Source organism: Oculina patagonica, chromosome 5 (assembly GCF_052425735.1).
Source record: "Oculina patagonica isolate OP01 chromosome 5, crgOcupat, whole genome shotgun sequence".
NCBI lineage: Eukaryota > Metazoa > Cnidaria > Anthozoa > Scleractinia > Oculinidae > Oculina > Oculina patagonica.
In genome coordinates this window covers 19245120-19257844 of record NC_135762.1, presented here as the reverse complement: position 1 = coordinate 19257844, position 12725 = coordinate 19245120, and the positions used below count along the sequence as shown (strand labels likewise).

General features: G+C 36.3%; 1 protein-coding gene across 1 annotated transcript in view; it reads right to left on the bottom strand.

Moving 5' to 3' along the window:
- Nucleotides 1-1537: 1537 nt before the first annotated feature.
- Nucleotides 1538-12725, bottom strand: part of LOC144653148 (ubiquitin carboxyl-terminal hydrolase 4-like) — a 37876-nt gene continuing 26688 nt past the window's right edge. The window contains exons 14-25 of the mRNA XM_078513071.1: nucleotides 10979-11107; nucleotides 9833-9900; nucleotides 9024-9118; nucleotides 7670-7862; nucleotides 7188-7258; nucleotides 6190-6308; nucleotides 5103-5207; nucleotides 4846-4890; nucleotides 4501-4573; nucleotides 3884-3914; nucleotides 3492-3580; nucleotides 1538-2910 (exon numbers count right to left, since the gene is read on the bottom strand). Of these exons, the coding sequence (XP_078369197.1) occupies nucleotides 2785-2910; nucleotides 3492-3580; nucleotides 3884-3914; nucleotides 4501-4573; nucleotides 4846-4890; nucleotides 5103-5207; nucleotides 6190-6308; nucleotides 7188-7258; nucleotides 7670-7862; nucleotides 9024-9118; nucleotides 9833-9900; nucleotides 10979-11107 (1144 nt within the window). The 3' untranslated portion in view covers nucleotides 1538-2784. The remainder of the gene's footprint in view (nucleotides 2911-3491; nucleotides 3581-3883; nucleotides 3915-4500; nucleotides 4574-4845; nucleotides 4891-5102; nucleotides 5208-6189; nucleotides 6309-7187; nucleotides 7259-7669; nucleotides 7863-9023; nucleotides 9119-9832; nucleotides 9901-10978; nucleotides 11108-12725) is intronic.

Sequence of the window (12725 nt, the reverse complement as noted above, 5' to 3'; positions counted from 1 at the left end):
GTAAAATATATTACCAAAACTCTCGTGTGTAAACAAAAACGAATGCGTGGCTGACTAGTATAGGCTCCTTTAAACCGCCAAACTTCCAAGAATAATTGAAGAGAAGGTGGAATGGGCGACATAAGATAAAAATGTCTACATATTAAGCCTATGCACAATGGCGGAAAAAAGAGAATACAAAGTTTGAAAAACGACGCTATCCGAAAAATGGAAGAAGTAATATGGACAAAAAAATAAGATCAGAAAACCGATTAAAAAATATCGGAATTCATGGGGAAGAATAACTCGGTCCTTAAGCCCGCTGGAGAGTAATTCCTTGAACCGTAGACTTCAACTCCACCCAGGGAGAGATTATTAGGCCCCAAAACATTTGAGTATAACCCCTGCAAAGTGAAGATTCGAATCCGCGATTTTGCGGTAAACAAGTTGCACCCGCCGCGCCGCAGCATATGCCACAAGGCCACCTCTGAAATCCCTTGGATTGTTATCGATAATACTGTTAATATCGAGTGCACACTCACTTAAAATGGGCGAATACTTTTCAAAGGATTTGAAATCCATCATTTTTGGCGGCAGTGAAATTTATTTCATCACGTCCCCTCCCTTCTAATCACTATCCCCTTCACGAAAAAAAAATGATCCTAGGTAATCTCAACCCGCTTCCGGAGAACGAAATATTTTTGGCCCAGAAGGGCTGGTATCGGTCATTATTCTGCTCGCTTCGATGGCGAAACACGATTTGTGCGGACTTCTGAGCAACAGCAAACTGGTACGTGATGGGGCTGGTAGTTTTAATCAGTCGAGTTTTGCACATTAAGAAAGAAGTTGCCCAGAGGAAATTCGATCTATTGCCGTATCTTTTTAAGTATTTGTTCACTTCCATTTCATCTCCGATTTTGACTTGACAATGAACATGTCAATGACAACCAATGACATTTAGCCAATGTCGAAACGTCCGTTGTCGATCTTGTCGTTACGAATTAAGTTCTTAAATTGTGCGATAACTAGTAATAATTGTGAGATAACTAGCGTCTTCTAAAGTCAACAACGAAAGTACACGCATTCTCCAACCAAAATGAGCTTTTCAATGCGAAAGCCGGCGATGCCAAACTTTAGTCATATTTAAGGACGCTTTTACTGGGTTAACATTCTCGTAAATACACAACTGGCTAAGGTAATTAACGGATAGTAGTAACTATGGTACGACTGATGGAGACGCTTGGGCCTAAAATGGAGGGGGTATCTCGCTTATAAATACTTACAGTACGAAAACGCAGTCCCGTTCGCATGCACAGACAACACGGATCTGCCTAGACAAGGCGCACACGATACAAATACAAAAAGATGACGTTTGAATCGGTTGGAACATCCTCGTGAAAGTCTACTGCACCACACGTACATTACTTATCTTTACTTATCTTATCTTTAATTGCCTTCAAATAGAATGCATTTAATCAGACCGAACAACCTCTGGTGTTATTTGAATTTTCACACATTACTGATTCAAACAAGGAAAACAGCCAGTCACTCGGAACCATCCAGTCATTTCCCTATCTTTTATTCAAACTCAGTAACAAATTACGTAAACACTGAAAATCTTATAAAGCACAAGTAGCCCGATTATCAACAATGCTAGCAGACCACTTAATTATTCTACCTGTCAGGAAGGTACTTTCACATCTAACAACTAATTTCACGTTTATCCTACCTCAGAAGTATGTTAACCAAGATGTATGAACATAAAAAACACTTTTTTGATAAACGATTACCGATAAAGGAAACAGTCCCATGGCAGATGTGAACAGAGTAGGACAGCGTTCTACATAACAGTTCAAGCCGGACTGGATAAATCCTAGAACCGGGATTTCTCTTTCTCTACTAGGTCAATAAGCAATTTTTTTTAATAGGCCCCTGCAGGACCAACCTATATAAAATAAAAGAAGTAGCTACTGAAAACGTTTTTGATTGGCAACAAGGATCAATAGAGCGGTTTTCACTCGGGTGCCGGTCGAAAGTAGTTCGCATTTCAATTTTGCGCGCTTCGTGTCGGCTGCATTGTACCTGCTTCTAGTTTTTAGTGGATTACTGGAAATTTTGGCGTCCTTTGTGATTGGCCAGAGTAATTACTTTGTTTTTGGTTTTACGACACTCAATAACTATCCTTAACTAGTTCGACCTAGTTCATGCCGGGTCACATGACATGTACTGATGAGACTTTTCCCACCAAATGCCCATGAGCGGGCAACATTTGAGAATTGCTGCTGCTGTTGCACGTGTAAAAATTCCAAAACTTCGCGGCTGACCTAAAGAAGGACAAAGATAAAGCTGTTCTCTACAACAATGTCCTTTTGAGAAGAAAAACTCATTTTTGCAATATTGTTATCGAAACCTTGTTTGCACAACATCTGGGGAATGTTTGCTCTCGACCACCATCAGTTATTGACAACTACTTATTTGTTTATTCTCAAAGTCATATATAAATGAGGTGTTTACTAGAAGTGTTCTCCCTTCAACATGGCTTTCAGACGTAGCTCAGCAATTTACACGAGAGGTCGATCATGTGTCCATCAGCTAAGCAAGACCAATTACGACATACACTTGGTATGAATAATTTACAGTGAAATGAATGAAAAAAGACAAACTAACAAATTATCCTTAATAATAACTAGTAAATATGTAATTACACGTAAACAAATCACATTTTTTGCATTTGCAGCTTGAACAGTCAAGTAATAGTAAGAGATAACTCGATGATAAAATGTGTTGTTTTGACGATTGCTCCTGTCACACACCATCATGGAGCATGTCAATGTCTGCAGGACCTTGACCATGTTCTGTTTCCTTCTCTTCCATACTCTCTTGGTGTCCAGTTTCTTGCCGCTGGTAAAACAGGACATATGCTGCCTTGGACTACAAAATAGCAAAACAATATCAACGTTTTAGAAGGAAATGGGCCAGTAAAAAAAGAAAAGACAAAAAAAAAACAAAACAAAACCTAAACAAGACATTTCTTCCGAGCCGTGTATATCAATGATACATCACAGCAGCATTGGAGGCATGAACTGGAATAACATCCAGGGAGGGGAGGGTAAGAATATGTACCCGATTAATTAATGCTACCTTAAGAGGTGGTGAATCAAAATGGATAGGCCTGAATTTTAGCCGCCTCTAAGTCACCCATGTCTTATTGTTTTATATGTACTTGATAATTACTATACTTTATTTTGCCTGCGCCTTTTTCTGTTTCCTTCGTTCTCTAGTAATGCTTTATTTTTGCTTCCTTTTTAAATTAGATATCTTGCTACCAACTGTATATTCCGGTAAAAACTGTAAATAAGTATATAGTAAGCTAATAAATTGTCACTAACTATTTATAAAAACCCACCAATCAAATGTGGATGCTAAGGAAGTATTGAAACTACATTTAGATGTTTACAAGATCAGATAGGTTTAGGTCATACTATGATGTTACTGATCGCTATAAAACTTACGACAATTTGATCCTCGTCAACACTGGACACAGAGCTATCATCAAATGAGTACCAGCGGCCATCTCTGCAGTTTTTGGCATAGGCTGTGTCTAAAGAGTGAAAAGTAGGTTCAAACTCGGTATACCTGAGAGGGGGGAGGGGTGTGGGGGAAATTTAACTATCGATTCAGTGCAAGTTCTTCACTTGAATAGTGTTTCAAAGGTCTGGTCAGTCGCAAGTAGATGCAAGTTTTCAATAGAGTACATGCCCGTCATTTTTACTGTTTGACCGCATAAACAAAGTCCGAGTGCACTTGCCAGTGCGTTTGGCCACCCAACGCAAGTCTGTATGCAAGTTCAACTTGCGACTACTTTTGCCTCAGATTGACTCAAACAATGCAAAAGAAAACTTACAATGTCCACCTCCCATGCCTCCATAGTGATTCTGCAAATAGAAATGTTAAAAGTTTTAAATAGTATATTTTACCCATACACATAACCGCCTCCTAAGGAAACTTGACTGAAGGGAGGTTACCAAGCAACAAGGTAGATCATGGAGGGAAGTTAAACATAAGTGGAATAGACCCTGTTCACAGCAAGTCTTAAATGTATTTATATGATATATGAAAGTACCTGTTGAGCTGTTTGGGAGTGGCACTAGTTACGCACGCACAATGATATTTTTCAAAGCTGTTGTTTCCCCAAATAAAATGCACCATATAGTGTTATAAAATGCTCCAAAATCGCTTGCCACAAAATACCGTCTTCGGCAACCCCTTAGCAACTGCTCTGTGAAGAACACAATACTGTAGGTAGCCGATAGAGGTTAATTTCAGTCACCAGTAACACAACATTGCAATTTTGAACGTTAATTCTTTCTGTTACTAATGAAGCAACTGTTACTGCATCCCCACTGAAAGCACAATGAAAAGAACAAAAAAGCTAAGCAATTGAAGCACCTTGTTGAACAAAAGGTATGAGGTGCATAAAAAATAAACAACTTTATAACCACCAAGTCAAGCTACACTTACTGAAACCGCAATTAACTTGTAAATTGGACGTGGTTGTTCCTTGTTAATCACATAGTCAGACATATCAAGGCTCCTGAAATCAACGTTGAGTAAATAAAGTAAGGCGATTGGTTTTCATTATTTGCTGCGTTGATTTAGAAAAGTCCCAACTGCCCAAAAGGCCCATCAGTACGGCGGGCAAAATAGACAGCAAGGTCTACTGCAACCTGAGCAAACACAAGTTGTTTTACGACTTACAGCAAAATAAAACTCACGTTTGGACAGTTCATTTCTCAATAGAAAGTAGTCTTTTGTCTTAAAACCTTTTATTGCGATAACTTGCCAAGAAAAACCAAATATACGCACCTCAAAGGAAAAGAAACCAATGTGTCCAGCTTATCTCGCCAGAAACTTAAGAAGACATAAAAAAAAAACATGTTAGAGCCTTCAAAAATACGCCGAGTTATTACAGAATCACTACTCTATGCATTACATTTCATTATACCGTACCTGGAACAGTAAAACGAAAGAATTTCATTACTGTAGTGCTTTATTATCAGTAGGAAAGAAGTTATGGCCAGAAATACGTTACAAATAGAAGGTATTCAGACAATGCCGCTCACCTGTTGTAGGAGAATCGTTTTAGGTGAACAACAAGGATTTTGGGAAGAGACCAAAGGTCAAACTTCTTGGTGGCTTGTTGATGCTTCTTACACGAAGGACAATACCTAAAGGAAGCAAATAGAAAATTATAATAACATTGTGTTCATCAATGCTAAATACAAAGAGTTAACCTAATTAAATAAAATTCAAAAATCTGTTTTGCCTTTTATATGATGAAACAAGTGCGAAAAGTACCTATCCGCATGTCTAGGCTAGTTTACATTTTCTCTTTTGTTTGAAACAGAAATGACACAATTCATCTAATAACATAAATATGTTATTACTTGACCAACTTAATCAGTAGAATTACTACATTCCCCCATACCAAAAATTAGCCTAAATATACAGATGCAAGATTTGTGCACTTGGCCCTTAAGTTACTGGTTAAAGGTCAAATGAACAGAAAATTCGATTTCGTTTATTTTTTGCCCATGTGTTACTAAGAGCCAATTAAACATATCCTGAAGTTTCAAAGTAATCGGACATCGCAGGGATATTGCAAGTTGAAAAATGTTTTTTTGGCCTTCATAATCGTAGAGTGCTCGGAAAAATTGTCGGAACTAAAAACTTGTGACGTCATAATTGGTGTTTTTGAAGACGACCGCAGACCGTCCGCAGACCCACTTTAGAATTTAAATAAATGTGTTTAGTGACATTTCAAGCCGTTATTTCGTTCTGTTCGCCCGTTTTTCAGTTAATTGTTTGTTGTAAAGTAAGTTCAAGTTTTGTTTGCTGTTGTTTTGGATATAATTTGAGACAAAGGTAGTATGTACACTGGTATGCAAACAGAGTCTCTACTAAGAATGGCAGTTCTATGGTATATTTAAGCTTTGTATCTGATTATCAAACGAATTGGGGGATTCAAATAAAGCAACTTTTATGCAATGGTGGTACATAGCACTAAACTAATATACTTACAAATTGATAGCAATCCCTTTTAAGGCGTTGGGTTCCTATAAACTACCTTTCTAAAAAAATGCCGCCCTAGCCCCAGCACTGTGGACCTTACTGGGTATACTGGGTAGAGTTCTAGCTGCAGTCACTCACCATGGGTCATTTACTCCAAGCTTCTCTTTTGACAAGAAGAGATCAATGCAGTCATTCAGGTAAATGCAATTCTTCTTCAGTGCCGGCTTCTTGTGCACACTTTCATGCTCCTCCGATTCCTAAGAAAGTAGTACCATGTTATCATTATTATTATTATTATTATTATTATTATTATTATTATTATTATTATTATTATTATTATTATTATTATTAAATATTATTATTATTATTGTTATTATTATTAAAAAGATATTTTATCCATTTGTTTATATTATACACCTAATTGCAATAAGGTTGTCATAGAAAAAAGGAAAAGGGAAAAAGTCAAATAGGAAAAAGCATGCATGAACTTTATTCATACAAACGGCCTTAAAATCCTCTAATTACGATTATAATATAGATAGGAGTCTAGATACGCGCGCTCTGATTGGCTAAAAACCTATGTTTTATCAGAGTATAAATGCGGCTCATGTTTTCTACATTTCCCTCGTGTTCTCAAAGCCCGTCGTGTTTTATGACAATATAAAACATGGCTTAGGCTTCTTTATAAATTTGTTAAATAAATCGATTTATCTTGTTACAGAATAAAAACGTGGACTCAAAGTGTGCAGATAAAAACTCGTGAGTTTTCTGTAAATGCTATCAGTAATGAAACTACGCTAATTAATTCCTATTTACCTTTTTCTTTTTTCTTAGACAACGTTATGGCAATCAGGTGTAAGCATACCAGCTGTTTTTGAGTTCTTATTTTTTTTACTGATTATGTGAACACAGGGTGGTAAGCTTGTGCTTTCATTTGTAGAGTAACATTTTAGTTATATTTACACTTTTTTATCCAAAGTTCCCTGGGTTTTATTTTTCCTTTTCACTATACAGACAATCCCCATTCATCCCCATTTACATTCTTGGAAATTCACCTTCCTCTTCTACATGTAACCCGAGTTTCCCCACCATGTAACCCTAGCAACATCCCTATGCATTATGCAAGAAATTGTTACCTCCGCCAGTTGATCATTGTAGCACTTTTCCTTCACCTTTGAGTCCCAGTCAAGTGCAAGGAAACAACGTCCTTCAAATTAAACAGCAAAAATATATGTCAGCATAATATTAACAAGCATGACCACCCCCCCCCAACTAAACCCCAATGCCATTTGGGGTTTTCTAAAAAAACACATCAGATTATACAGCCAAATGCCCCCACCTTCTGGAGTGTCACAGACCGTCAACCTACATTCTTCCCACAAAGAAGTACTGTAAGAAGTGAAAGTTAATGTGACCGACAGGATTTCCTTAACATCATTGGGCCGTGCACAATTACACTTTGTCTAAGGCATGCTTCTCAAACATGAAGAAAAACCAGTGGAAAATTTGAACAAAAACAACTGACCAGAACAATAGTTTAACAATACCTTAGTATATTAGAATCACAGAGCTGCCCTAGCTGCTACAAACCTATGCTAAAAAGGACTTAAAATTATACCTGTGAGTTTGAGTGGCTTGCCATTATCTTGCAATGCCTGAATATCAGTACTGCCATAGGAGTTGACTAGTGTCAAGTTGAAGAGATACTTGCATGGCTTTTCTTTACATTGCATGTTTAGCTTGTTCTTTTGACTTGAGCCGTCGTGATCATTATTTCGTGAATCTATGTTATCATCCTCATTTTCATCTCCCTGCAGGTTAAAACGAAAATACACAATCTTTAAACTGCTAATGTTTTGTGGATAGAATCAAACTGAAAAAAGACAATATAAAACAAAAAAGTAGCAGAAAACCTCAGTGAAAAGTTACAATACTAAAATCAAGCTTAATGCATGCTAATGCTGGATCAGTTGCCCTTGGATGCTTCAGGATCAGCCAGTGTGCTATGATTTAAAACTTTAACCTTTTTTATCGCACTTAAAGTAAAACAATGACAGTGAGCTTCTCCTATATATTTAAAATGGACTTGCTCACAGAAAGACAAAGCAGTTCGGGGCAGTAACATTACTGATGTGTTGGACGGACATTGCAGATGCTACGCTTGCACAATATAATAATGTAACTAATTTTAGTAATCTTGTAATCATTTTTAACTTATTGGAATTTTAAAAACATATCTGTGTCATTTTAACTATCTATCGATATATCTATTTTATAATATTAGTATTTTTATATTTTATATCTATTTATCTATTTATATAATATTAGTGTTTTTATATTTTATATCTATTTATATAATATTAGTATTTTTATATTTATTTTAGTGTCCCCAATTAGCTCTTTAGCTAAATACCATTGACACTTAAATAAAGTTTATGTATGTATGTATGTCAAATGGCAGTGTTCATGGGAGTAAAGCCAACTCCTGAAAAAAGTTTATCAACTCAAAGCTCAATTGTTAGAGTGGCCAACCGCTATCTAGTGTATCCCGTAGGTCATGGGTTTGACCTGCACTGGAGGCTTATAAATGTTATTTTCTTCTCCATTAGTTCGCTTCCAGCCAAGCCACCATTCCACTTACATGTATAATATTATCAACATTATGGAGCCTAACAAATGTCACATTCATGCAAGAACGTAGCTGTAAGGCCTTTCTCATCTTGAGGCAGTGATTTAACACAGTCTTGAGTGTTCGATATGATAATCATCTCAACTAAACTAAACTAAGGAGTCAGAGGACAAATAAAAATCTCGCATTTTTAAATAATCAACTCGTGGAAAGTTTCGCTGCAACCTGTCAATATTATTTTCAGACATGGGTATCCATACCAAGCATCTAAATTACCCTTTTATGGAAAACCTCAGGAGTCAATGGGTTAATAATGCACAAAGGAAAGAAGACAGTAACTCACATTGACATGTACATTTTGGTATGCCTTTTCCAATTCTCTCTCCTCGCAATCCTCGTTATCGCTGCCTTCATTCTTATCTTCATTCATTTCAACATCTGTAAACCAAGAGTGAAGACAAATTGTTGCATTTCATCAACTCCTTGTCAAAAAAATAATTGTAAATTTTAAAGAATTAAGTTTAACACAAACAACCCCAGTTTACAATATTCTATTTCAGAATACCTTATTTCTGCTGTTTTGAAACGTGCATGCCAGGTAAATTTTTAGTTAAAAACGGTTTTGGCTTATTTACATCTGAATAAAGTTATTTGGGTTGGACTACAATAGTATGCAATCTTTGAAGTTCAAACCTCAATCAACTTTTGCATTTTTTGCTTCTGTAATCATTAACTACTTATCAGCAGTTTCATCAATTTAATAATGGAGCTCTTATAAGGACACGGGCAGAAGTCATTTATTCTAGAAATGGGTACAGCAACACCTCAAGAACTCTTAGTGTGAGTTAGACATTTTACCATCATAGCCCAACAGAAAAAACGTTAAGTAAACGAGTATATTATTCAAAAATTGCTTTTCATTTTATTCACTTAAAATTTTGCCAAGTCATGGGAGGATTAGAAGGCCTAAATATCTAGGAGAAGTATTCTTTCAATAATATTTATAATTATACTTGTCATGGCCTCTTTTGTTTTCTTTTACATTTTTCAATTTCTTGAAAATAATATTATTTTGTAATTTTCATTGCTACATTAATACAAAACTACAGTGTACGCTACATTTGAACTTTTCCAATACATGGTCAACCTTACCGGCCTCACTTTCACCTTCATTTTTACATCCCATTCCTACATCTTCCTCAGGCATGCTAACAAAGCGTCTGGATAAAAAGAAACACAAACAAGAATACAACAATATATCACTGTATTTTTTTTCAACGGTAGAAAGAAGATCACTACCTACATATATGTATAGTACAAGGTAGTCAAGACAAGCAGTATTAGCATTACCGGTAATTTATTATACCTCAGTAAAAACAAAAAACAATCAAATGTCTGCATCGTGGTCACATGCCGATCCATTATTTATTTTATTATTTTTTGGGACTGCAGCGAAGTATTTACCTATTTTGTCATTCACACATTTAGCACCTACGTATTCTAATCTTTATCACTCATTATTTTACTATGTTGGACAGCATCCTATTGGACAGCCTAGTGTAAAAAGACAAATAACAACTGAAATTTCAGGAATAATGTTCGGCAAATTTGAGAGTTTAAACTGTTAAATAGATTTAGCCAAGCCTAAAAGCAGAGCTGCCCGAATATTTACTTTGTCCTTTTTGTAAATTCGAATTTACTGACCGCTGACAGAAGGACTTGAGCCCATGATCCAATGTAAACTATTACTTGGTCAGCGGTAAACTACAAAAACACATTCGACCTCGAAGAGTTCAATATCTGAGCTCGCGATATGGTCATGTGATACTGGTCAGCGGATACCTTGTTTTGGCAGCTGTCAATTGACCATTACATGGATGTCCAATATCAAAGATGTAAGCTGACGTTAACCTACAGGTAACTTTAAACTATCTTTCTGGAGAATGGCCGCCATGTTGGGGCGACGTGCCCGTGAACCATGCCGCTAGCCATTATGACCATGAAAAACCATAAGCATGGTTCTATAAATTTTCTTTGGATATGGGGCTCTGCTCTGCGGCCCTTTGGGCCGCTGAGAGCTCTGCTAAAATTGATGTTCTAATTGCACTCAAAATAAAAGGACTGATAGAAACAAACTATGTCAGGTTGCTTTTCTATCCTATTAAGTGTAGCTATCATGTGAGCAAAAAAGTTTGTAAATCAAACAAAGCAACACAAGGAATGTTTTGAGATACAACCAATGCACAACCTGTTTTAAAAAACTGTCTTAATTTTATTTATGTCACTGCAACAACTTACTTCATTCGGTCTAATAAGATGTTGTACAACATCTTGTAAGTTAAGTTTTTCCTTGGAACAGAAATCATGAGTGGTAGTCCAAACAAAGCTTTGTTTGAGCTGCTATAACTATAGCTAGTCAGTCGGGCTCTGTAAGACAACAAATATCAACAGTTACTGGCCAGTACACATCAAGCTAACAACTAATAATAAGTCAACTCTTTTTCTAAAAAATGTGTGACCAAGTATATCAAGCAAATCCTGTTATCTGCTTAGTTCAAAGGTTTGGCTCCATCTCTGACCACAACGTACATATTACACTCAACTATTGCAGTTCAATGATGAGTGAGGAAAAGCAAATTAACCAAACCCTGCCTTCAAAAATAACAAAATTATTAGTTATCAAGCCAAAGCTTTTACATTTTAATCATCCTGATTGGCTCATCACTGTTAGTTAAATCAGTGCTTAACAATACAACTAGTGGTACCTATCAGTAGAAATGCCAACGAGTACAACGGGACGCTTTATGATTTTGGTCGATCAATAAACATTGCGCATTTTCTTTGAAAATCCTGAATGTTAATGGAATAACAGCGATTTTATGAAGGCTAAATGAGGAAAAAGTTCAAAAATAATACCAAAGTAGTGAAGATTTAGTGAGAAATCTTGTAAACTTCATGCTATTTGAGAGGTTCAAGCCATTGCCGTCCGATGCCGCTATTTTGGAAAGGTTTCCGCTGTTTTAAAGTCATATAGGTCTTAATCAAAGTGGCCATGAGCCACTGAACACGGAAAATAAATTACGAAACAAAAAGCAAACTTTTACAAAGATTTGCCAAAACAAAGCATTTCAAACTTTCCACACTGCAGTTAAATCTATTCAGCACATAAGTACTCTAAAAATTTGAGGTTTTAAAAGGTAAAAGCCTGGTCGGACAAGTTTGTGGCCAAAGATGGAACAAGTTTATTTTATTATTCCAAGAATAATTCATCACGCGCAATGCGTGATGTCTCAAATGTCACGTTTTTGCAAATTGCGTTTGGGCAACCAGCTTTTAGGAAAATTAAAGGCCCTGTTTCCTGAGAAAAAAAAACGCCAGACAATCCAGGAAAAAATGTAGTATAGGGAATTTATTTTATAAATTCGAGAAACGAAATAAAACTCTCTTCTGATCGATAAAATCTGTGTTGTTTACTTAGCCAGACCTAACTTAATTACGCATGCAAATTTGTATGACTTCGAAATTTTCGGCTTAAGCTTTGGAATGCATTTCTTGCCTTCATCTTAAATGAAATTATATTCTAAACAAAGTTTAATTCAAGTTTCTTTCGTATTTCAATCTCTAGTTTGGGAATTTTGGCTTTTTGAAGCGAACAGATTTTTATTGTCTGGGAATTTTAGTTGCCAATGAATCATGCACGTGCTGAACAAATGAGTAGCGCACTAATTGGCCAAACTACAACAAAGTGTGCACGTGCTGAACAGATTCTGCTGAACGGATTGGCTAAAAACATCAGAAATTGTGTCGTCACGATCTACCTTACATTACATTACATTACATTACTTACATCACTCGACATTTGGAGTGTTTCTGAGATTTTTTTCGCATATACAAATCTTCTCGCGGCTCTATACTCTGCCGCCTCGTCAGGCCTTCTGGTCTTCCAGAAGGCCTGACTCGTTGGCAATAATGTTTGCTTACTATATGTAAACAGATAGTGCACAAAATATGTGTTTATTGCCACAAGAAAGTTTCATAAAAGATC